The 26815-nt window shown below is 44.2% G+C and overlaps 1 protein-coding gene across 1 annotated transcript in view; it reads right to left on the reverse strand.

The window, feature by feature from the left end:
• The window catches only part of PEPD (peptidase D), a 124812-nt gene that overhangs the window by 88903 nt on the left and 9094 nt on the right, over window positions 1–26815 (reverse strand). The window contains exons 3-6 of the mRNA XM_053399282.1: window positions 24126–24253; window positions 7529–7592; window positions 4132–4179; window positions 2956–3017 (exon numbers count right to left, since the gene is read on the reverse strand). Coding sequence (XP_053255257.1) covers window positions 2956–3017; window positions 4132–4179; window positions 7529–7592; window positions 24126–24253 — 302 coding nt within the window. The remainder of the gene's footprint in view (window positions 1–2955; window positions 3018–4131; window positions 4180–7528; window positions 7593–24125; window positions 24254–26815) is intronic.

Below are 26815 nucleotides of genomic sequence, written 5' to 3' on the forward strand. Positions count from 1 at the left end.
TCTCAAAGCGGCTAACATTCTCCTTTCCCTTCTTCCCACACAACAAACACTCTGTGAGGTGAGTGGGGCTGAAAGACTTCAGAGAAGTGTGACGAGCCCAAGGTCACCCAGCAGCTGCATGTGCACTCTCTCCTTCTGCCATTTCCAGGAACTGGCATTCAGAAGCGTTGCGTGCGAGAGAGGAAGCACGTGTGGATGTGAGTGAGAGAGAGAATGTGCATGCATGCAGGGGCCTGTGTCTCTCTTCCTTCCCTCCGCCTCTGTGTGCCTGGCCTGAGCCTCACTGTGTGCGTGCACACACACGGCAACTTACCCTCACGCAGAAAAGAATGAAAGGTCAAAGACCACCAGCAATCCAGAAGCTGTTCAACCAGAGGCTGAAAAAGGGAACCGCAGGATAGCAAGCAGCACAAGAAGAGACAGATTTCGACAGAAGACAGAGTGAGAGAGCCTGGAAAGCAGAGAATAAAGTTCAGCTCTTGAGAGAAGTTCTGAGACATGGCAAGGGTGGAAGAGGGCAAGGCTTCGCAGGGTAGGATAAAAAATAAAATGGGGACGGCCATGTCAGTTGTAGTCAAAAAGGATCTGCTGAGACCAATGTTGAAATAAAACTTTTGCAAAAGCCAAAATAGGTCTTTTGCAGCACTGTGAAGGGGCACTGTCTACTTCTTCCCTCAATCCCCTTAAGAAGGAACAAGGAACAGAGAAGAACACATCCTGTTCTTTTTAGTGGGACTGGGCACTGCAGCCACCAGAACCAAATTGCCCAAAGCCTCAGCTCCTTGCAATTAAATAATCCGAGACAAATCCCTCACCTGAGAGGGAGCCCAAGAAGGAAAAACACAAAGGCTGCCTTCTCTAACTTAGTGCCCTCCAGATGTTTTGGACTACAACTCCCATCAGCCCCAGCTTCACTTGGCTGTGCTGTCTTGGGCTGATGGGAGTTGCAGTCCAAATTTTCCACAGGCTGCAGAAAGTTGAATTGAAGCCCACTGAACAAAATGCTGAATAGTATTTTTAACAAGAGGATGAATTTGGGAGTAGAAGAATAGAAAGTGATGTTATTCACCCTAACACCACATGAGAATAGTTACACCAATTTGTATTTTTGGCTGCCTTCAGCAAACAAGAATGGCATCCTTATCTGTGATTCCTGCATCGCAGGGGGTCAGACTAGATGCTCCCTTGGGTGCCTTCTGACTCTACAATTCTATGATTCTATTATTCATTGCCCTTCGCATGTCACAAAAAGCCTTGGGAAGTGCTTTAAATAAAAGAAGAATGAAGGGGATAGAAAAAACTCTTTGCTTCTTTTTAAAAAATGCAGATCAGTGCATCTATTTCCTTTTCTTTCTTTCTTTACATAAAAAAAGGACAGTTCAGGAGCACAGCACTTTTGCACAGCGGACAAAGCAACAAGTTTTCTCTCAGCAGCAAAAGTTGAGAGTGGATTCTAAGCTTCCTCCCTTGTAGCTTGATTAGTTGCAAAGTACTCAGTGTCAACTCTGTCCAAGGCAGTCAAAGGAATTATATGCCTTAAATGACAAAGCTGACAGTCTGTTGAGAGGCCAATGCCAAAACTGGGAGAGATAAAGTGGGGCAGCGAGAGGAGAGGAGAGAAGCACTCTAACAAGCGATTAAGGGCATCAATTCTGTCATGCAAAAAGCAGCAGGGCGCTCAGTACTACACCAGTGGGTATCCCGCTCCTGACATAAGTGATCTACAGCTGTCAAACAGCAGTGAGAAGATCAGTTTTTTCTGCCCTGCAAACCCATGGAGAGGAAGGCAGTGGACAGCTGGAAGTCTCTTTCCAATAAGCTAAAGACCAAAGGGCGAAGTCACACTCTTCCAAGAGGCGCTTGGGCAGGAGGGAAGAATGGCAGGTAGCACATGGAAATGGAAGCTACCACCATCATCTCCAGAAAGACCTACAGAATATGGAATTCTGGGTGTGTCAAAATAGTGCATCAAAGCTGCCAAAACTCCAGGAAGTTCCTCCCATAGGCACACTTCATGCCCAGAATTGCAGAAGTTACATACTTATAAGCTTTTTGAGAACAAGCTTTTGAAAAGTTCAGATGTTTGTCCCAGCTTTAGTTTTAAAATTAACAAGTTTCTGCCCTGCTGTCCGTGATGGTGTTGTTTTGTATGCGCTGCCTCCACAGTCCGAGGCCGTAAATGCTTCTGAACACCAGTTGCTGGGAACCACAGGAGGGGAGAGCAATCTCATGCTCAGGCCTTGTTTGGGGGTTTCCCCACAGGCATCTGGTTGGCCACTATGAGAACAGGATGCTGGACTAGATAGGCTATTGGCCTGAAGCAGAAGGCTCTTCTTATGTTCTTATGCGTGATGTGAGCATAATACTTGATAATGTTGCAGTGCAGGGGGGCCTAAATTTGTTGAGGCCAAAGTCCACATTACTGCCTAGGAGGAGCCTGGGTGGGGGTCATAAAAAAACCAGGAGTGGGAGAGCAAATTCAGCCTAATTAGTCTATTGCAGTGCTTCACATAACTGGCCAACTACTATCCTGGGACATATTGTCAGGTCAAACATGTATTTCTTGTGGTCAGGTGCCTATGCAACAACTTAAACGATATACAACAAATCACTTTTCAAATGCAAATACAATGAATATAAAACACAAATAAAAAAAATTATGTATATAAAACACAATATTCAACTACTTTTACACCGAGTAGACTCTTTAGACTTGTTCATTTCAGTGGGCTACTCTACTCTGAGTAAATGTTGGTTGAATACCACCCACAGTATATAAAGCCAGAATAAAATACATCATTGTTCATATAATCAAGCCGCCATGACCGACTTACAGTCTATACATCAGGCCATCTTCTAATGGACACCTGATCATTTCTCCCACTGGTTATACGGTGTTCAAATCATTCGCTGGTTAACAATTTGTTTGACACACAAACCCACAAGGTAACTTACTGGCTGATTCCTTCAAACGAAGCTTCCCTGGTAACACTTCCGCTGTCAGTGTTAACTCCTCTCTGGAGAAGAAAGGCAAAAGTATTTGAACTATGACTATCAACAAAAGAACAGCTGCTTCATTCTTAAAATTACAAAAGAGGCATCTTATGCTGCAAGGCAGCCTTCCCAAACAAGAGACCCTTCAGATGTTCTGACTACAACTCCCTTCCCTCCGGCCCATCCCCTTTTGGCACTGAAAATGGCATGCATGTCAGAGTGAGCGCATGTGCTGATCACGTGCAAGTGGGAAGTTGCCTGTAGCTCAAACCACTGGAAGGGTTGTAGGTAGGCTATGGTAAGTTATTCTGGTCACACAGGGCATGTGCTGAAGGATACCTAAGCCTATGTCTTGATTAGTGACTAGGAACCAAGTACAGGCCATATTGATTTCCCAAATGTAAGAATGGTTGGAAACCAAAGATGTGGGAATAGGCCATGTAAATTAAGCAACTTTCTATCTTGGTCACTCTTCCAGAACACCCAGGAGACAGTGGTTTTCATATGTTCAAAAAGCACAGTGTACAAAGGGCTTTCCATTCCTGGATTGCATACAATTCTCAGCCACCATCACCACCCTTTGAAGGTTGTGAGACTGCCCTCATTAAGTTCCATGGAATTTGAACCTGGCTCCCAGTCAAACCAGGTTAACTTGGGAAACTCCCCTTCCTCCAGTCTTACCCAACAGCCTGAGCTTCTTCTAAAATCAAGCCTGACAGTGAGCAATAACTACCACTGAATAATGTTCCCAAACCTGTTAAAACACAGGCCAGAAATGGCCATTAGGAGCCATTTCCATCTGGCTACAGGTGAGGTTGGCTGGTACACAACCTTGGCTGTTGTCCTCTTCCCTCCCCCATTTTCTTTATGTACTGTGTCTTTTAAGAGTGCCTCAATAATAATAAAATTAACACACTTTTATTTGAAAACAGCAACAACACTCCTTCTATTACAGAAGACTAGATTATCGCATTTAGTAAGATCCCCAGATGTTAGTGGACAACAATTCTTGCAGAGTCTGATGGGAGTTTGGGAGCCCAACAGTAGGTGAGGACCACAAGTTGAGAAAGGCTGCTCTAGTCTGCAAGTAAGTTTCTCCAAAGTCAATACATTCTAAGAACACACGATGTCACTTACCAGAGTAAGAAGAACTGAAGGGTTCTTTGAAGCCAGAACACTGGAAATCTGCAAAGTAAGAAGAATCATTGTGGTCAGTTGATTGCCCACCAGCATTGGCCACTAAGGAAGCTTCACAATGGTGCCAACTTGCAAGAGCTCTACTGTCCATGCCCAACCACCTACTGTGTCCTATTCACACTCATACTACTTCTGCAGACCATTCCCACATTCTATCTAATCACCTGTTGTCATGATTATACTCTTTCAACAACCGATCCCATCAAATCCCTGGGACGACCATTTTAACTTTCTAAGAAGATGGAATGTTCATAAATATTTCTTAGCAGCTCAACAGATAAGTCAATGGATAGGAAGGCACTGCATATTTATTTTGTGGTTTATATCCTGCCCTCTTTTATACCACAGGCATACGCAAGGTGGTGTATAGGATAAAAATAAAAAAACCACACACTTATATACAATTCTAAAAACAAACAGTCAGCAAAAGAAACAGCACACCAGGAACAGCAGATATATACACATACACATGTACAACCAACAGCTGCAGTTAAGAAAAGGCCCAATGAAATTATTTGTTTTCCAACAAAGCTGAGCTCAAAGCCACTCACAGCAAAGTTGTTATTAAAAAAGACAAATGGCATTTCCCTCCACATAATTATACGTACACAAGACGCAGCAGCATTTCAGCAAAGCAAACACAAACCATTCAACATTCACTAACCATTAACGCAGTGTAACACAAACTCCTAATTCAACAAAAAAAGGGGCTGGGGAATCCATTATGCACATTAAGCATCAAAAGCCTTTCTAACTAGACTGGCAGGTCTTCCGAGCCCATTTTTAAAAGTCAATAAATCTGGAGGATCTCAGCAAGGCAAGCCTGAAGACGAGAGACAGGGCCATAGCTCTGCAAGAGAGTGTCTGCCTTGCTAGCTGAAGGCCCTGGGTTCAAATCCCGGCAGCATCTCCAGGTAGTGTTGGGACAGACTCCCTGCCTGAAATCTTGGAGAGCAGCTGCCAGTCAGTGTAGACAATTCTGAGCTAGATTGACCAATGGTCAGACTCACTATAAAGCAGCTTCCTAGATTCCTATGTAGAGGCTGTATCAGAGATGGAAAGCTATTCCAGTATCTGTGGAATGGAAACATGTTTAAAGGACTTCATGGCGGCAGATCCCCCAGAAAGTATTTCTGCAGCTCTGGCAACAGCCACTGGATTTCCAAAGCATAAAGGAAAGCCGCATCTCTTTAATTCCACCCACCCCCAGCCCGGTCCCACACAACAGTTTAAGCACGGAATCAGGGTAAGCACAGCGTTTGCTGATGACACTCTGACAAATTGTCAATATAGCTGATACTAAGCAACAACGCACAAATTTCTGGCCGGGAATCACTTGTCATCCACTCTTGCAGATAAGAAGCCCTTAACTAGCACTTCTGTATTCGACACATGAAGCCTGATAACAAGAAACCACGATTCCAATCCAGATATGTCAAGCAGCAAACCTCCTCAGTAGCTGCAGCAGAGGGAATGAATAGATTAGCGCAATGCTATTTCAGAGGGATACTCATCTCAAGAATCAAACTGCGTTTCAAATGCCAGCCCCCCAAATATGATCTTTTTAATAGAATGGGACACACCAGGGTTAGGGCCCTGAAGAACGAGAGAAATTGTTTGTTTTGAAATCTCATTCTGTGCCCCACAACGATCACAGACAAAACGTAGGTAGGAAGAACCCAGAACACACGAAGGGGGCATAAGGAGAACACAGCAATTGCCTGGCTAGATAGAAAAGGGCAGGTGCAGTATATGATATTAATAAACATCTTTATAGGGCTTTAGGAAAGTGCTCAAAGCATGTCACGTGCATGCAGGTTTTTTACAATCTTCCTTTTTCAGGCCAAAGAGGTTGCCCAAGGCAAGTTCACATCAAGACGCAACAATTGACCTGAGGCTTATTGGTTCACAGACTCTCTGCCACAACAAGCTTGCACTATTGCCATCAAAAGCAGCTTCATAGGAACACATAGGAAGCTACCTAATACTGACCACTGGTCCATTTAGCTCAGTATTGTCTACACTGACTGGCAGCAGCTCTCCAGGGTTTCAGACAGCAGTCTCTCTCAAGCCTACCTGGGGATGCCAGGGAATGAACATCTTGCAAGACAGATGTTCTACCACTGAGCTATGGCTCTGCCCCATGTGATCACTTAGGGCCATAGCTCAGGGCAGAGCTCAGTGCTTTGCAGGCTGAAGGTTACAGGTTCAAGCCTTGGCATATCCACGTAGGGCTGGGGAAAAGACCCCTGCCAGAAAGCCGGGAGAGCCAATTGCCAGTACGACAGCTTTTGTTGTGAACCACTCTGAGATCTACAGATGAAGGGCGGTATACAAATTTAATAAATAACAGACTCTGTCAGCCTTGCTCCAGATATTCTGGGCCGGCGTTTAGAACAAATGGGAGTTGTAGCCCAATATGTCTGGAGGTTGGCAAAGGCTGGTGCAGACAGCACTGAGCTCAGATACTCCAAGAAATCTGACTCTGTTTAAGGCAGCTTCAGGAGGGAAACGGCATGAAAAGTATCAATAAACACTGGTGTCAAGACGTGTTTGTTGAGCCCATGTGAACACCACATCCAATGGGTAATAGTGCTCAACCCCAAAAACGTAGGTGGTGGTGATAAGGGTACCTACACAGATTCTCAGAAACCAGAGCCCCATGGAATAAAGGAAGCTGCCTTACACTGAGTCAGGTCATTGGTCCACCCAAGCCACCATTATCTACACCAGGGTTCCCCAAACTTGGGTCTCCAAGTTTGCTTTTGGACTACAACTCCTATCATCCCTACCTAGCAGGACCACTGGTCAGGGATGATGGGAACTGTAGTTCAAAAACAGCTAGAGACCCAAGTTTAAGAAACCCTGATAGGCAGCAGCTGTCCAGGGTTTCAGGCAGAGTCTCTTCCAGCCCGACCTGGAGATGCCATTTAAGATTGAACTTGGGGACACTCTGTATATAAAAAACAGATGATCTACCACAGAGGTACACTGGCCCTTCCCAGCCAGTCCTGTGCACCAAGAGTGTTTGGGGTATCTCTTTGCACAAACTGAAAACCTCTCACGCAACAAAGGAAACCATTTCCATAAAAGAGAAATCTTTCAAAAGCAAGTAGGGAAATAGCAAAGCGGGTTTGTGGGTGAAAGGGGGAGAGATTAAAAAATATATATTGTAATACACTTGCCTCAAGTAGTTAGTGGGATCCCAGACAGTGACTGCAACAAAGACCACTTTCCAGCTGCTTCTCTTCAAACTGGAAAGGCTAATACTTATCTACCCAATATTTTTGCCCCTCAAAAAAGCTTCACAAGATCTTGGCAAAGGCAAAACACTCACCTCATCTGTATACCGAACTTCATTGACAGCATACTTCTGCCTGAAGAATTCAGGAGGCTGGATCCTTCAGAATGCAAAGAGACAACTGGTTATTTTGCAAGTAAGAGAACAGCTTGATATATTATTATCAGCTTTATGTTACTGCACCCCCTTTTCTTTTTACAAGACAGATTCAATGCACAAAGGAAGAAAATGAAGGACAATGAATGCTACGGATATGAAAACCCAAAGAGCAATCACACATCACCACCAGTTTTGGGTTACAATATATACAATTTTTTTGCCTAGTCAACAACAGCAATTTGGTATATTATCATGTGGTACAGGCGTTCCTAGGACCCTAAACCCCATTTTTAAGAAACAGTATCTAAATAGGGGTAAGACGCACAGGACACTTTTAAAGGGATCATTAACACTAGGCATCCACATTTGAACAAAGTATTAAGTTACCACATTTTTCTAAATTCCATGGTTAGGCATGGTATTTATTAGGACCAACCAAAATGTCCCAAAATGCAGAGCTAACTTAAAAAAAAAAGTGTGTACTGAGTTTTCAGAAATGACACTATATAAACAAAATAAATAGTAAGGAAACAAAGAACAACTGTGTGGAGTACATTATTACAGCTGGGGTAAAATGAACAGACAGTTCAGTAGACTTTTGCAGACATATAATAAGATTCTGCAAAACAAAGTTTTGGAAGCAGGAGTTACAATTTGGAAGAAAGGCAGCCTTGGCACATGTGTCATTGAGGGTTGATGCAGAATTCTAGTGTTCTTGATAAAGCATATTAACAGAAGCCATACAACATCAAAATGCTCTCATTTTGAAATCCCTCTTAAAACACTTCCTGTGATGGGTTAGATGCTCAGGCAAGGCAATGCCCCGTGCCCTCCCATTCACCCCTAGAGAGACCCCATGCAGCCTTCCAATGTCTGACAATTTCGAGTCTGGCTGCAACCAGCAGTAGAGCAAGCAACTCTTTGTGAACAAGGGTGGGATTTAAGGGATGTGAGTCGCTTACGGTGGCCAGGAAAGCTAATACTGGGTCCAAGATCAGCAACTGGTTGGCTACTGGAGACAGGTCCATGAATATAAACTGCCAACAAAGTGCAAGTTTTTCGCATCATCATCACATATGAAGAAAGGTGCCCTTGCCACCCCAGGGTGTCCAGCATTGTGGCGAGGCATGTTCCAGAATATGTGACAACATAGCAAGGGTCCAACGCCAACGTAGTAAAAGCTTGTTCTGAGCAAACTTTTTAGTTTCAAAAGACCAGTGAAGGAAGAAGAAAAAGCCTGGCTTGGTACTGAAGCCACAAAGTCTCATTTTAGTCACAAGATGGAGTTGTTGTAGTTCAGTGGTAGAGCACACAGACAGTAAGAAAGGTGGGAGACTCAGGGAGAGCTACTGCCAGTCAGTGTTGACAGTAATGCAGTAGATGGGCCAAAGGTCTGACATATTCCTGAATTTCAAACATACACAAATGCCTTTGCCAAAGCCCTCCAGGTCAGCTTCTGCCTCGTGCCGTGTGGCAGAAGGGCGAGCATTGCAGACTGAAAAGACATCTGAAGAGGAATAGCTACCCAAAGCTGAGGAAGTGAGAAAAATTGCATCCAGGTATCTTCATTCTGACACACACAACCTAATTGTAATAATACACCCAACTGCCTACCCCCATCCCAACATTATGAGCTATGTTGTTTTCTTTTTTAAAAAGGGCAAGCTTAAAAAGTTGAAGAGCAAATGGGTTCTTTTAAATGCCAATTATTATTTTTTAAAAGTCATTTAAATGTCATCTTGTCAACCAAATATGATAGGGGAGCAACCTGTTTTAAAAAGGCAGCTATAAAAGCTGCTTAACGTAAGCACCATTACAAGAAACATTAAAAGAGAAAGCAGGTCATTATCCACACTTGTTTCCTTTATGGCACCAATAGCCTTTAATCAAATCCACCCTTCAGCATTGCACAGACACTTGCTCTTTGGGATGCACAGAGCAGATCAGCCAGGAGATTAGCCACTTCACTTGGGCAACAGGGAATCACTGATAAGGCCAGCTGGTTAAATTCATGGGAGAAATGATCGCAGTCTCCAAATACGCCAAAGAGGTTTCCTGTTACTCCATAAGGGAGAGTGAGAAGATCCCACTTCCCTACAGACCCTCTTGTGTGCTAAGATGGGCAGAGGGGGCCTTGTTGGTTGCTCCACTGCCCTCAGGGCATTCTCTGTGGCAGCCCCTGAGTTGTGGAGCTCCCCACAGGGCTGTGTTTTGCACCTTCAATGTGCAGCGCTGAGTGTTGGAGACACATCTCTTTACTCTCACCTTGGACCTGTGAGTTGTGTGTTTTCCAGGACCCACCTTCTTCCGGCAACTGCAATTTGTTTTAACTGTTTTTAATTCTGAAATTTAAATGGTTGTCACCAGCCCTGGAGCCTGCTGGGTGGAGGCAGTCATTATGGTGATGAAAGAACTAATGGGTGGAAATTGCAGGGTAGCAGTGTAAACAGCAGTAGAAACCTCCTAAGGATAACAGCAGTTTTGACAGTGGAGCAGGTAGATTGCACTGGGAGGTGGTGGGCTCTCCTTTACTGGTGGCATTTAAGCAGAGGAGGGATGGTGATGCTACAGTTACACCCTGCATTGCAGAGTCTACACAGGGCACAGAGGATTGGCATAGATGACCTCCATAGTCTAAGGTTACCAGATTTTTTTCCAATGAATCCAGGGACACTTTTCAACTTCCTACTAAACAGATGGATTTTGTCAGGGGACTGATTTGTAAATTTGGGGACTGTCCCCAGGAAATAGGGACGTTTGGTAACCTTACCATAGTCCCTTCCAGCTCCATGATTCTAAAAGGAAAGGAGAAAAGGCAACAGAACAATACAAGGGGGACTAAGCACATCTCTGTGTTTAAGGCCCAGCATCCAGGAAATCCATATCCTGCAACAAGTGAAGTCTGCACAGACACATTATGCAAACAGGACAGTTTGCACACGCGCTGTTTTTGTACAATTTATCCTGCAGAGTTTTTAGGGTTTGCATAATTTATTCTAGTTTTGCTAGCCTTGCAGCTGGGCAAGAAGCCATGAAGGGCAGAGCATTCTTGCCTCAGACAACCTCTCTGGCTCCTGAAATTCCAGCATGCATATCCATGTATATTTTTCAAGTGCATCTCCAGAGGCAGAGGGCCAGAAACTTGCTTTTTTAAAAAAAGGGAAGTCAAGTTCTCAAGGAAACTGATTTTAACCCACTTTCACAATCTGCAATCCTGTGCAGTTGTAGCATATTTATATCTAGTTGCTGACTACTGCTGTTTCCCCTCCCAAAAAAATCAATAAGTAAATTTAAATCCAACAAGTGTTGTACAGCAGCACAGGAAAAAGGAGGGTTGCCGCCATTTTGCTCAGAACACTGAACATTTTAGAGAAGGCTTGTTGTGCAAGAGTGACCAACAGCTCAATGAAGGCCCTCCATGTAAAAACTGATCTGAATATAGGAGTGTAGCAAAAAGAGGTGCAGATAAGATTTTCATTACAGCAAACCAAAGAGTCCACTAATGCACTGCTCAGAAAAGAGAGAGACTAAATTAACGCCCCGTCACGCAGGCTGAAAACAGAAGCCTTTCAAGCAGTCTGACCACCTGCATGTTTTTAATGAATATGTAATAAGGCCAAATTACAGCCGTCACTTATAATCTTGAATCCCTTTGGCTGGGGAAAAATATACGTTGTCATACACCTAGCACATCTTAAATGCAATGAGCAGAGATAGCTTTTGAAGTCAGCAACCGTCCTAAAAGTAGCATTAAAATGTCATAGAGTGGGACTAAAGACATTCAGTGGCTACAGACAATTAAAACTGGTGATGCATCCTTTGTCCCATTTACTTACTATGCAAAAGCCCTGCAATACAACTGTTTCAAGAACTGGTGGGCGGGGGCGGCTGGGCAACCATAGCATTTGTTAAAACAGAATTTAATGCTGATGGAAAAGAATTGGTGGGATGTGCAAGAGAAAGTTTTTGCAATAACCCCCCCCCCCCAAGTATAAAGATTCCTGTTCAGAATTGTCGATGCTGAACAAAGTTCCGCAAAGGTTGTCAGTTTTTAATAAAAAGGGCAAGATTATGTTGTTTAGGGGTGCACACTGGAGCAGGGGTGAGGAACTTTTCTGGTCTGGAAGCCCAGATCTTTATGTCCCACCTCACCGTATGGGCCAACTGTTACAGGTGATCAGGGGAAAACCACCTGCCAATCATTTGGCATCAGGTGATTGATAAGCTGTCAAAGCTGACCCCACAGGGGTATGGAGAGCAGCCTGCTTCTCCAGCACATTCCCCACAGGAAATGTGCTGGCAAACCAGGACCCAGGAGGACTGAACTCTTGAGACTTCAGGGATGTGAGCAGGATTTAATGCCTACTCATCAGCTGATGAGCGAGGGTTAAATTGTGCCACTCTGGCTGTATGCCAGTGGAATGCGGCCAAAGAAAAATGGATCACTCATCAGCTGACCTCACTCAGCGGCATTGGCTGATTGACAAGGTGGGTGATGTTTTGGGGAAATGGCCTTGCAGGCAAAAATGGACCCCTTGGCAGTTCTCCAATCCTGCACTAGCATCTATTTCTAGGCATTTGGCCAATGGTACAACAATCTATTATTGCCAATTACCAATATCCGAAAAGAAACTTTGTATAACTTTGTATAACTATATAAAACAGCTTTGGACAAAACAAAATAGAGAACCATAACAACAACATTATACAGTACTAATAACTACATCTTACTGCACAAAACAACATGCACAGAAACAAAACTCCAAGTTTGCTAAAATTAGTCCCTGGAGAGTTTTACAGGCGGCGACACAATGTTTTGTGCATTCTGATCTGAAAAGACTAGGAAAGAATAAAATGCATCTGATCATCCTGAGGCTTTCTGTAGAACTGGTTCAATAAAAATCTGAGGTATAATACAATAATATAATAAAAAAGAACAATACATAAGGAGGTGAGTTATTGATTCTACTTCTCCAGATTCACAGCAATATACAGTGGTACCTTGGGTTACAGATGCTTCAGGTTACAGACTCCACTAACCCAGAAATAGTACCTCAGGTTAAGAGCTTTGCTTCAGGATGAGAATAGAAATTGTGCGGCGTCGGCGTGGCAGCAGTGGGAGGCCCCATAAGCTAAAGTGGTGCTTCAGGTTAAGAACAGTTTCAGGTTAAGAAAGGACCTCCAGAACGAATTAAGTTCTTAACCCAAGGTACCACTATATAAGCTGACCATAGTGGATCTCCAGAATTGCTGATGAGAAAACATTTGAGCACCCCAAAGTAAAGGCTCTGTGATGTCTTTGAACAGAGAGCATGTAAAGATAGCTTGCTGGTTAACAGGGTTGAGGCGCTCTGTCGATTAGCATGCTATTCGAGGCGAAACCTAGATGATATCAGTGTTTAAAATCCGCATTACATTCCTTAAGTATTGCTCTGGCCAATTCCTATCCAACAGGGATAAGGTAACCCATGGAACAAACCATATATACCAACAGTGGGGAATCTCATCCTCCCCACCCCCACATTTGGGCCAAATCATGCCCACCCAAACATCATCTATGAAATGGGCTGCAGGAAGCTTTGCGGGTATCACTGACCAGATGATCAGTGGCACTTGCAATGCTGCTTTGCAAGCACAGATCAGCTGATCACTGCAACTTGCAAAACTCTGGATGCCAGGCCAGCCGATGGTTAGAGCTTGGAAACAGCAGCACTTTTGCCCACATGGATGGATTTCAAACTATACAAGCATTATGATGTCAGGTGATTAACAGGGCTTGATCCTGCACCTGTGACCTGTGCCATCTAAACATTCTGCCTCTCCCCCTCCCCGCTATAGAACTACTTTTCTCATTTGCAAATTGAATCCATTTTGGCTTGCGAATGAACTTATCAAACTTGGCCCATGGGGTTTGGGGAGAAAGGAGGAGCTGGCTTGCCCGCCAGCCCAAGTTCCCCACTCCTGCTGTAAGTCTGCTGCTGCAAACGCATTGTGGCACCACATGAGCACAGCTCCCGCACCACTGCTCCCCTCCATATATCTAACTGGTGTGAACATACACACATTGCACCTTCCAGAAACAACACTAGGAAGTCATTTGTTTGCACCAAAGGAAACTGGCAGAAGCATCTGACAAGCGTTGGTTCCTTGGACATGAATTATTAAGCACGGGTAGATATGGGAGGTGGGTGTATAACTTTTGCAGGCTCGTTTGGAAAATGCTAAATGACAGAGCAAGTCCAGCCTGCTGCTCCCCCACCTCTCACAGAGGCTGCTTTGGAAGCTTTGTAAATGCAAGGCATTGGAAACCCGGATGTCCATCTATGTCCGGAAAGAGCTATGGATCTCGATTATGGTGGGAATTTGCTTACATTGTATTCTGGGCTACAAGGTACATGTTTTGCAACAAGGCTGGGCCACTGGTGGCCCTCCAGATGTTGCCCTAAGCCCATCACTGTTAAAAATAATAACACCTAGCACGGGGATCTGATTTTTAAAATCTCAAGGCAAAATGGATTAGATCTGTGTATGAGAAAAATAGTTCTTTATAGCAAAAAATAAAAAGAGGCAACCTCTTTAAGCCTGCGTGGGCATGGGCCACAGGAGGGATCATCTGAGTGGCATCTTCCTCTCTTATACAGGAAAGAAGGTATCTTGGTGCTTCCTGCCTCCATGGAGTGGTGGCTCAAGTTCTGGATGATGTCCTGGGAGATCAGAGTGCAATTCCCCTCGGCCACCAGAGTCCCTAGTCACTGTGCCTCAGCCTACTGGAACTGACAGGCCTTTTGGGAGGAGAAGGTGAAGTACTCCCTTGAACTCCTTAGAAGGTGGAATACTAATGCAGTAAATTTAAAAAGTAGCCTCTTTTTTAAAAAAAAAACCTGTAATAAGCGTATTAAAAATAATTTTCAAAACATGAAAAAAATCTGCAACCCCATTAAAAAATTTGGGGGGCCTCTTTCCAGTCAACATTTTGATTGATGCGAGTGAACAACTATGCACCACAGCCTCATAGCTCTCATCTAATTTTCTTTAGATATATTTCCTCACACAGCAAGCATCTTTCACACACACACACAACACACACACGGGGTGGGGAGCAATCCACAGACACTAGGAACAGCTCATCAACATCTTAATTTTTCATGAGTGAAAAAGTACAAGGAAGAAGCTTCAACGCAAAGGTAAGGGAAGGTTATGGTAATTCGCCGCGCCAAGCTGGAAGCCATCAACGAGGCATGAAAAATTGGAGCAAGACGAAAGGGACGTTTAAAAGCTGTCAAGATGCTCGCCAACACACTCGCTCCTCGTTACACTAACATCAGATGCACAGATGGCAAAGTGTTAACTAAACAAGAGGGTGTCAAACCCATCCAGCACGTGCAACGCGGGAGACTTTAGGAGGCACTAACAGATGTTTCTGACAGTGCCAAATATTTAAAAACAACCTCTGTCATGTAGAGCAATGCAACTTTTATAAAAAAAATTCCCAGAGTGGGGGGGGGGGGAGAGAGAAAAGATCTGCAGAAGAATGACGCCCCCACTAAATTGTGTTGTTCCACGAGTCATTTCTCACGTTGAAGATGCACCTCCATTTGCAGAAATCGGCAGCCAACGGCTCTTCAGCGGAAAGCTCTAAGCGGCGGCAATAGCCCAATAAAAAGCTTATTTGGGTCGCCCCATCTAGTCACGGTCAAAAATGGATCGCTTAGGCTGCTGCACAAAGATGGGAGGCCGCTGGGGTTCCACCAGAATGAAATGTGTTGCTTCAGAGAGAGAGAGCTTAGTGCCTTTATATGTGAGTGCAGATGGCACACCTGTGCCCCACACAGTTCTCTAAAAAAGGAATACAAGGCTTAGTGGCACAGCCGAAACCTGATTACGAGTATAATGTGCCGCGTCGCAGAATGTCAAGAAAGCGTGAGCCAAGAACAGCGAAAGGAGGGAGTCTTGGCAGCCGACTGTTCTCCCCTGCCATCGCAACCAAATATCCTTCAGCCAGCATGTCTCCCCTCTCCAACGGTGGCGCTTAAAACAACTAAACATATTTAAAAGTCATTGTGGGGGGGGGCAGAGAGACAGAGAGCATGGTTCCTCATTCTGCCATTCTTACCAAGGCACCTTCATTTTTCTTGTTTCCTCACTGTTCTTCTCAGTATCTTTTCCACAGAATCATAGAATTGGAAGGACCCAACCCCCACAAGTGCCAACTAGTACAACCCCCTGGAAGCTAAGGAGCAAGAACGGATATGCTTTGGTAAAAGAGAGAATGAATCTCTTGGGCAGTCCAAACTCAATACTGAGTTCCAACAACCAGGATGAGAGCTTGCTCTGGATCTGGGCCCCTCTCAGTTGACTGATGAGAAAGAAGTATCACATTGTTCAGGGTGGGTGGGGGGGGTGAACTCATCAGTGCTTCTAAGATTAGGAGTGCATCTGACATAGGTATGCTTGGCAGTGGCCTTTGGTATGCAAGTTGTAACAGTATGAATGCTTTACGTTATGAGTGGTTGACAGTAATGTCTGTGGTACACTAAATGGTTGTAGTTGGTTGTGTGAAAGGAGTGGTGTGTGAGATTGAGAGAGTGATAGTATTGACTGAAATTTTACATTGTATAGTGGAGCCTTGGTTCTCGAACGTAATTCGTTCCACAAGTCCATTTGACTCCCCAAATGTTTGAAAACCAAGGCGTGGCTTCCTATTGGCACAGGTACCCCAGAAACAATAGCCGACAACCGCATTGGATGTTCAGCTTCCAAAAAAACATTCAAAAACCAGAACACTTACTTCCAGGTTTTCGGCATTCGGGAGCCGATTTCTTTGTCAACTAAGCCGTTCGAGAACCAAGGTTCCACGGAACTGCCTTGCAGGGCTCTCTGATTTTATTTATTTCAATATTATGTTTACAGACATGGGTATCGCCTATGTATTTTGCTATGTGACTCATTTGACATAGTCTCATAACATTTATTGTACTGCAAACTGCTTCACGGCATTTCAGATATTAAGTGGGCTACAAATGGACGTAACAACAACATCATCAAGAGTGAGATTGGTGCTGAGCTGTTGCCACATCTCCTGTTCACTTATTCAATGCTTGACCCAAGAGTAAATGTGGGCCAAAAATTTACAGTATTTCAGAAGCACTTTTTTTGGGTGGGGGGGGGGGAGAGACTGCTGAGAGCTGGCCTGGGAGGCCTCCCTCTCTATTCTCTTTTCCTTCCCTTTCATGGCAGGTGTAAGGTTGGATGCCAATATTCATTCACACCAGGACATTCCAGGCCAATGATATCCCCCTGTAAAGCAATTACATTGTTTTGCCATATGTGGCACACAGACCAGCTGCTGTACAGTACGTTTTGCTTCAGAAAATCACGTTAATCAATACACCAACTCATTCTGTCAGTTATAATTAAGGCAAGGTAAATGGCAGGTGCAACATTAATCAACAAAACGGAAGCCTACAAGCACCAGATGTAGGGATCTGGCTTAAACCTTAACATCAGGGATTCACATTTATAATCCACCTAATTTCCAAGAGATTGGTGTTAGTGACAGCAAACTCAAGTAATAGAAGACAAGAGCTGCAATCCAGCAACCCATTCCGGTTGCCTTATTCATTTCCACTAGTCACACACTATTGTCCAGAAGCAACAGTAAACTATGTTTTACCATTATGTCAACAGGCCTGAACTTATGCTTCCTCCCTCCAACACAGCTGCAAAAGGAGCTTGGAAGTTTTTCTTCCTATATTTCAGGCATGTCCAACTTCCAAGAGACCGAGATCTACTCCCACTATATAAAAAAACAACTGACAGTGATCTACCCATTGTATTGACCAAAGTTGTTGAGCTTTCCTTGTAGCTGAATCATAGGAGAAACCCAAGTTTTAAACTTATGCACAAAACACTGGTGTTCTGGGCACCACAGCGTAAGGCTATTGATAAGCTGGAAGGTGTGCAGAGGAGGGCCACTAAGATGATCAAAGGTCTAGAAACCAAGCCTTATGAAAAATGGAGTTGAGTATGTTCAGCCTGGAGAAGACTGAAATATATGAATACATCTTCAAATGTATGGTGGAAGATGGAGCAAACTTGTTTCCAGCTGCTCCAGAGGGGTGGACCCAAATCAGTGGATTCAAAAGTCAAGAAAGGTGATTCCAACTTAACGTTAAGAAGGACTTTCTGACAGTAAGAGCCATTTGACAGTGGAATGAAGTCCCTCGGGAGGTTGTGGACTCTCCTTCCTGGGAGGCTTTTAAATAGAGATTGGGTGGCCATCTGTCAGAGATGCTTTAGCTGTGATTCCTGCATTGCAGGAGGTTGGACCAGATGACCCATGAGGTCCCTTCCAACTCTACAATTTTATCATTCTATTATTCTGATGTTAAGTCCCCAAAGAAATCACCGTGTAGAGGAGGTACCCGTATGCGTACATAGGCCAGGTCACCCCACAGAATTTACTGGGAAAGCTTGCTGGATATTTCAGTATCAGACCAATTTCTGAATCAAGGTGGCAGGATGCATTAACTGAAACACACACACCTTTACAGGGTAAGGTTTGTGTTTCACTTCAATTCCTACATTGCACTTTCCTCTCTCAGCACAACTCACATTATATGCCCCTTTCCCAGGTATTATTATTTCAATAATTATTTTATATTGCATTAGCCTCCCAGAAGCCCACTGGCACAGAGACAAAATTATCTTCATGGGGGAAATGTATTGCAGCTGGCGAGGAGAAGATAATTACAATATTCATAATCAAATTTGTAATCTAACACTGTGTCCATCTGTAAGCAAGTTCTATTTTAATACAGATCACTGCTTTTTGAGAGCAACTGAGTGCAGCAACAGAAAGAAAAGATTAACACCCCTGCTGTCTGTGAAGCAACATTTGAACAGCCAGACCGATCTGCATAAAAGTCTACAGCAAGATGGGAGTTTTTATGGCGTCTGATTTGTTAAGGAATTGTACATAAAGGCATCCGTTAAGTGGGTGTTAAAACAACTTGAAGGAAGGCTTTAAAATCTTAAAAACACACTGTATCAAAATAAACAAGGAGTCAAAATTCATGAGGAATTCTTGTTATGGAGCTCTTTCACTGAGACAAGACTTCCTGTGGCAGGGTACAGTGGCCATGGCTCAACTCAGGTATTAGGTCACAAACCATGGCTTATGCTAGCCACTGGCCTGGTTCGTACTACACAGTAAGCCAAACCATAGCTTACCTGAACTGCACAGACATCCTGATTCCTGGAAAGAAACTGAGAGGCACCACAGACATCTTTGCTCCTGTGCCACGCTAAGCTAAGCGAAGGTTTGTCTTAGCATATCGTCGAAATGTAGGCATGTTTGAAGAGCGAGTTTAATCACAAGCCCAGGTTGGGACAGAACACTAAGCCAAATCTTAGCTTGGCACTGTGTGGGAGCAAAAAGGACCAAGAAGGATCAATGAAGCCTTGGGCTCCTATCTGGGAGCCCGCATGCTCATGTCAACAAGAAGAGCCTGCTGGATTATGCCAAAGGGAGCCCACTTAATCCAGCATTATGTTCTTGCAGTGACCAACCAGATGCCTGTGGGAAACCGGCAAGCAAGACCCGAGCACAAGAGCACAATCCCCTCCTGTTGTTTCCAGCAAGCAGTATTCTAAAGTATTGATGCCTCCATTGGTGGGGGCACAGCATAGCCACCAATAACCCTCTCTTCCATGAATCTGTCCAATCCTCTCTTAAAGCCATCCACGTTGATGGCCATCAATGCTTCCTGCAGGAGCACGTTCCATACTTTCACTATGTGCTGCATGAAGATGTCCTTTATTTTATGTGCCCTGAATCTTCCAACAATCAGCTTCACTGGATGTCCACAAGTTCTAAAGGTGGTCTTGCTAAGTCCTAGTTGGGCTTGCCATGCTGCGCAACCAGGCTGCAGTTTAGAATACAAATCCTGGTTTGAACTTCCCAGAGTACAACAGGCAAACCCTGTTTGGGTTGGGGCTGCTTGACTGCTTTTCATTTTTCATCCTCTCCGCTTTCACCAGTTCCTTCACATGCTCCCACCTCCACAGCGTGGCAGACTCTGGAGGTGGAGAAAGAGCCATAACTTTGGCCTGTCAGTTCAGCAGGGTTTCTAAACTTGGTTTCAGTGGCTAGAGGCAAACCATGATTTGTTGATGCAGACATTACCTGGGGGGGGGGGTCACATCACTGACAGTGTGAAAGGGTTTTACATGTAGACAAATGTACACACCCAGGGGTCTTCCATACAAGGGGCAAGCCTGGACGAAACAAGGAACCAGTGATGTGACTCCCATGTAGACGCCTACAGTCTGATACAGATTTGTTCAGAGAATGTCCATTTCAGTTTCTAAATTTTTCCATCTAAAGTTCACCCCAGTTTGGATTTTTTTTACAGCCCCCACAAAAATGTGCACACATTTTTATTTTTGTATACATTCCCCCCCCATACTCATATTTTTTGGTTGAAGAGTAGCACTGCAAAATTTGAAGCACAAATTTCTAAGGTTTCATTGCAATGAAGACCTGAGAAATGTTGCTGTGATCCCTAGACACAGGATGCCAAGTGCACAGCCAAGAGGAGGTGTCCACTTCCTGTGTCAGCCCCTCTCTACTGCTGTCTCTTCAATACAAGGTGGGAATAAATACATTTTAAGGTGTTGCTGTGAAGATTTCTAAGTGTTATAGCATCATTATTACTCCATATGTTTTATTTAACCAACAGAAAGCCATCATCTTTATGAAGGCATCTGCAAGGGTGATGTTTCCTTTCTATTGCAGATTTTTAACTGTAGGCTATCATTTCGGTCTTGCATAAAGTTCTATTATGGCTTTCTTCAAATATTATGCCTATTTTGGGTTTTTACTGTTGTGTGCTTCTTCAGAGCAGTGTGTGTGAGAGAAGAGAGGTGGGGGGAGGGAGGGAAAGAAATATTTAAAGTGTGGGTGGAAGATTGATGAGATCCAGTGCTCTGGAATGCATCCACTACACCAGTGGTTTTTTCACACTGTGCCCTGGAGGGTTCCACAGAAGTTTGTCACCATCAGCCATTCAATGAAATGGTCAATTATGGCAAAAAAAGCTTCCCCAAGAGGGACCTTCCCTTGCCCACAACTATTTATTAAAACCACTTGTTAGCTGGCCTTTTCACATAGTGGCGTGTGTGTGTGTGTGTGTGTGTGTATTTCATCCTCTCCAAAACGACAATAGGGGAGGAGAGTTACCAAACAACCTAGCCATGATGGCTACATATTACCTCTGGGATCACGGGCACAATGCCTCTAAACATCAGCTGCTAGGAAACAGGAGTAGGAGACTGCTATTGCAATGAGGTCTTGCTTGTGGTTTTCCCAAAGGATCTACACGGCCAGTGAGAGAACAGGATGCTGGACTAGTTGGGCCTTTGACCTGATCCAGCCACAGTGCTCTTCCAACCTTCATGATCTCAGGGGGAACATCATTCAACAACCAAGGCAATCAATGTAAAGATTCAGGAGTATTAGGGCTTCTACTATAGAGTTCTCCAAGTCACGGGTTGGCAATGTGACACCCTCAGGCTGGAGGGGTACTGCTTCCAGGGGTTCATCTTGTAGCCTTGCATCTGGAACTGGCCCTAGGGGCAAGGCCTCCAATTTCTAAGCATAAATTGAGCCCAGAAGCATCTTGACAGTGAATGTAATTGGACCAAGTCCAGCTGGATGGGTTCTCTACATGCCATATCCTTAAAGTGGCACACAATTGCATTTTGTGAATTTTGGACTGGTTGAAAGAGAACTCTCTTTTTGGCATCAGGTTAAAACCATCCTGTTATCTCAGGCAGTTGATGAAATACAATGAGCTGGGTGCTATTGTCTGCATGTTGGGGATCTCTCTTTCCCCATCAAGTTGCTGCTAATATAAAAATTATTTTCCTGTGGTGGCTAGTGCCCATTAAAACTGGTAGGGCAGAAGTCAGGGAGACCAACAGTAGGTGGCGCCAGAGCCATCTCATTCTAGTTTAGTGCTCATCCTCTTCCCTGGTAAGCTCTACAAGAGCAACACTGAGACTAAGGAAGAGGCAGACAGGCAGGATCAGTCCCTGAACTGGTTGTAAGTAAAAAGGGGGGGGGGGCTGACGAGGCTAGCCTCTGAAGTTGTCCAATTTGTAGATGGTGCTGATTTTTGTTTTATTACAATCATTAATTGCTTTTGCCTGCAGTTTTAAGGTTTTGCTTTCAAATTTGTTGTAAGGCACCTAGAGACAGGCTGGCATTCCACATCAAACAAACTAAATAAGTAGCAATACAAAATGCTGCGACTGAGTGCCAGTCCAAAACAGACCAAGGCCAGTCAATCCGCCCCTAGCATGAAGCACCATCTGGAGAAGTACAGCTTAGATTCCTATTCAAAATCTTTCGTGCCAGAAATTTCTCCAACACTCAAGCTTGGAGAAGACAAAAGGCAGAAGTAGGAGTCAGAGGAGAGGTAGGTTCTCTGCTAACATAGGCGGGCCTTCTTACAACAAAGGCAACCACAAAGCAATCTTGGAGCCAAGATAGTGCCAAGACAACCACGCTCTCCATGCAGAGACAGAAACCCTCCCTGGCCATATGGTCGCTCCGAAACACTTTGCCGTGCAGGAATGGCGGCAGACGTATCTTTGGGCTGGAATTAGTGTTTAAAGAAGAGTAATTGCTCCAATTAGAAGCTATCCAAGCCAAGAGAGGTAGAGAAAGTATTAAATTAGAAACAATCCCAGATTCCAAAAACAGCGCAGAGGCCAAAAAATTGTGACTTGTTAGGCACAGAGTACATATAATTATGATGCAGAGAGAATGCATTACTATTGATGTGATTCCAAGCTCCCAAAGAGCTATTGATAGTTTCACTAAGAAAGCAAAGAGAAAGGCCCTTGCTGGCATCTATCTGTCTGGAGAGGCAATGGAGTGTGTCTTCAGGGTGAAGTCTATTCACCAGGTAAGCAGCAATGAAGTGACCTCCCTGGGGCGCAAGCCTAGACAATGTGTATGGAGGTCCTGGGCTGCCCAGATGACAAGACCCCACTCTCAGCCTCACTGATGTTGTCCAAAGGAAAGCAGAGCAATACATTTGGCTCCAGCTTGGCTGCAGAAGTTGCTGGAAGGAGGAGTACAATGAGCCATCCAACCGTCTTAGGGACTGCACTCCAGATTTGTGTTGGGTTTATTCCTTAGCCTTTTCTTCTCCCTAAGATGTCCCACAAGCAGATTGTTCCTCTGGGTTTGCTCAAGCCTTTCTCATGAATGAGGATAGCCACAAGGCAGTGGAGGTTTAGGATCAGTTTCCCTTCTCCTAGGTGGGCTACCTTCCCAGGTTGACGAGTCCTGCCTGCCCCTCACTTCCCTCTACAGCACGTGCAGGAACTGCCTTCTGGACCACTGGAGTCACTATTGGTCTCGTCCGCTCAATCTGCCAGAGCCTGTGTCTTTGCACACAGAGGAAGTCCTCAACTCACTGAGGGATTAAGACCCATTGGCTATCCTCACCTGGTTTAGCTGGCCTGTAGAAGCTGGGGTGTGGCCATTGTTGTATTCTGACAACTTCTAGGAGCCACAGGTGAGAGCGGAGTGCAGGGTGGGGAACAAAAGTGGACAAACTGCCCCAGAAGGAACATGACATGTCCCCCACCAGAGGTTTTACCCCTCCCCTAGCACCCCATACACCCCAGCACTACTGACTTAATAAAGACCCCATTTATTCTACACAGGTTTTAGCAATCCTAGAAACCACCAACCTTCACCACTCACTGATTTAGGATCACTGTTTGCCCTACCCTCTCATGCCTTAGAAAGGCAGCCAAAGCTGGCAGTAGAGGAGGGGAAATGTGAATCGCCCTGTGATCTTTGGATGAAGGTCGGAATACAAATTTAATAAATACTGCATAAATAAAATGAAACTCCAAAGTTGACACTAACAGATACATAATGGAAAAATCCTGGTGTGTTTCTGAAAATAAAAGAGAGTATACCTTTCAACTGGCAGACTAATGATTGACAATGATGTTGATGGTTTGTAATTTTACTGCTGATTTTAATGTTGCTCCACCACAATTATATATATTTTTAATGTTGGCGGTATAGACATTTTTGCAAACTAATAATAATAATAAATACAGTTAATAAAAACCATTAGCGTTCATCTCACAGTTTAATGTTTCATCCAAAAAAACCTTATTCTACCCGTTGCTGCCTGCGTAGAAATAATAATGCAGCAAACAACCACAGACCCTTCAGTAAAAGGTTGCTTCTGCCACTCATTTCTAAAGAAGCTTTATGCACCTTTTAAAATTTGGAATAAAGTCACGAGGCAAGCAAGGTCTGCCCCTGCTTGGAGGCCTTGCCCACTGGCCTTGGTGGGATCCACCGGACAACAACTTGATCTGACTAGTGTGCAGTAGACAATGGCTTTTATTGCCAGATGGAAATGAATCTTATGTTCAAATCTTTCTTTGGTCTATCCCCAAATGAAGGAAGGAAGGAAGAAGGAAGAGATCTTACTTTCCCATCCAAACTGCGTAGCTGTCGGGGAGTCTCGGGATGAAGAGGATGGAGTTTCCACTGTCAACCTCAACTGCTCCGTAGCAGTCTGCCTCTGTCACTCCAAAAGTCCAGTGGAAATAGGATTCCTAGAACCAAGGAATTTAAAAGCATTCCATTATGCCAGTTCTCCACTCTTGCCTAATATTTTTTTTAAGGGTATTTGGAAAGATGTTAAGGTCAATACAGATTAGCACTACCTGTGGCAAAGGGACCCACTGGGTTGAAAGGTTTCGAACATAACGCAAAACACCTTCCAAATCACCTCTATCATCACTTTTAAAAAGGCAATCTGATTACATGGATATATTTGCTAAAAAAGTGGGGGGAACTAACAAAAATTAAAATGCTGAGCACCCTGAACTTCAAGACATTTATTCAGAAGTGTAGTGATTCAATGGAACTCTGATCCCATTGGAGAGGACAGAGAAGTAACAAGAGCAAGGGTTCACTAATGTGACACTCCCAGGAAGGAGTGCCTGTGAGTACGTCCTTCGATGTCCACAGAAGGTTTCAGTAAACACCCGTCCCAAAATCAACACTGATATGATTATTTATATAGTGCCCTTTGTCAGAAAACCACAGGGAAGTTTACAACATCACACGCAAATGCCAGCACGTAATAGAATACCTAGACAATATAAAGATCAAATCAGTTGTAGAAATACAATTATAATAAGAAATACATAATAATATACAGGAGTTCATAATACACAGATTTTCTTAGCAGCAAAATAAGGGAGAAACCTCTGTGATCCTGCTCAGTTCCTGTCTGCACTAACTTGGCCTCTCCAAAATGGAGCAACCCCACTTAAACATGCCCACACATTTAACTGCACATCAGGATGGATGCCCTCCAGATGTCTCGCAACTCCTATCAGCCCCAGAGAGTGATTGGCTGTGCTAGCTGGGTATGACAGGAGGTAGAGCCCAAGCAGCCTGGAGGGTACCACATTAGGGGAAGGCTCATTTGTCCTTCCATGATAAGAACCCTTTGGCTGTACACCGACAGTCTGAGGATTCTACATCTTCCTTCCTTCTAACTGTGAGTGCTGCACTCCACCAGCACCAACTACACTAACAGAATTGCTTTTGGAGGATCAAATTGCAACTACCTATTTCTATGGGCAGGGCAAACTCTCCATTCTCTTTCTTGCCCCACCATAAGACTCCCATCAACTGAAGAGGGTCTTCAGGAATACATAAAGCAGGAGTCCCCTTTCTACTGATTGCAGTGGGAGCTGACTGGCAGCTTAAGGGGCAAGCTTAAAATTGTGGATCTTTAAGGGTATTGCTGCTAAATCCTAAATCCTGACTCCTCAGGCAACACCTATTGACAGTGGCTGATGATTGGATAAGAGGATTACAGTCTCATACTGAATCAAGACCCAAGACCAATGAGAAGTTGCAACGGGGCATCCTGCCTAACCAAATGCCCACACTAAACCTCTGAGCAAGTTGATCTCATCTGGCTTTCCGTCAGCTACCTTGAATACGTGCCTGACTGCACCCCACTGAGAAGGAAACATGAACTGCACAAATTACTTAAGTTTAACAACGGTCCATAAGAGGCACAACCTTTGCCCATTTTGTGCCTCAATCAACCCTGCCTACATGACTGTAAAACAGATAACCATCCTGGAACACATCAGCAGAGATTAAACTGAGAGCAAAACTGAACTACAACCTCATCCCCACCTCTAAGAGGCTAAGAAATCTCACTTGCACTGTGTTAGAAGAGACCAGGGGAAATAGGTTAACAAGAACAAGCATGCTGGGGCAAGAGATTCTGCAAGCTCTCTGGTCTTTTCTTGTGGGTTAAGACACAGACAGGAAGCAGCTATAGAGCAAGTCCCCAGGGGGAGGGTGGTGATATCTCAAGGACTCCCAGAGACATGGATATACCCAAGCTGGGTGGTCAACAGCTCCTGGAAAGGGAATCAGTGGAGGCAGAGGGGAAAGAGCCCACCATGAGCCAGCCCACATGGGACAGTGTTTCTGATGCATTGAATTATGCATTGAATTAACTGATGCAGGACAGCAAGAGCCATGTGAAATAATTTGTGGTAAACACTGCAGAAGAAGGCCTGGGCTGATCAAGCATTTGCTGTATTAACCAATGAAAAGTTCAAAAGGGTGGAAGGAGAAAGGAAATCAGAAGCCCACTAGCTGACTCCAAGCACACCAGTGTTTCAGGAAAGATAACTATCAAGAACGTAAGAACATAAGGAGAGCCTGCTGGATCAGGCCAATGGCCCATATAGTTTAGCACCCTGTTCTCACTTAAGGTGGCCACCCAGATGCCCCTATGGGGAACCCATAAGCAGGACCTGAGGCAGAGCCTTTGGGAACTGACTGTTTTTGAAGAAAGGCCTGGTGATATGATGTTCTTATTATTGTTGTCTGTGTTTTTACTGGATTTTTAAAAAATTATTTTAATTCTATTCAAGTCTAATTACATTTTCATGATTGCCCTTCCTAGGTTTTTAGCTTTTTCTATTTTATTTGGGTAAGCCAGCTTGAGTCCCAGACTGGGGAAAAGGTGAGATATAAATAAATAAATTTAAACAACAACAACAACTTATAGGCATGTGATGTGTGTGTTTTTCCACTGGTGGACAGTAGCCAGCAACTAATAAAAGGGGCTGAGA

The sequence above is a fragment of the Podarcis raffonei genome, chromosome 8 (genome assembly GCF_027172205.1).
Source record: "Podarcis raffonei isolate rPodRaf1 chromosome 8, rPodRaf1.pri, whole genome shotgun sequence".
Lineage (NCBI taxonomy): Eukaryota > Metazoa > Chordata > Lepidosauria > Squamata > Lacertidae > Podarcis > Podarcis raffonei.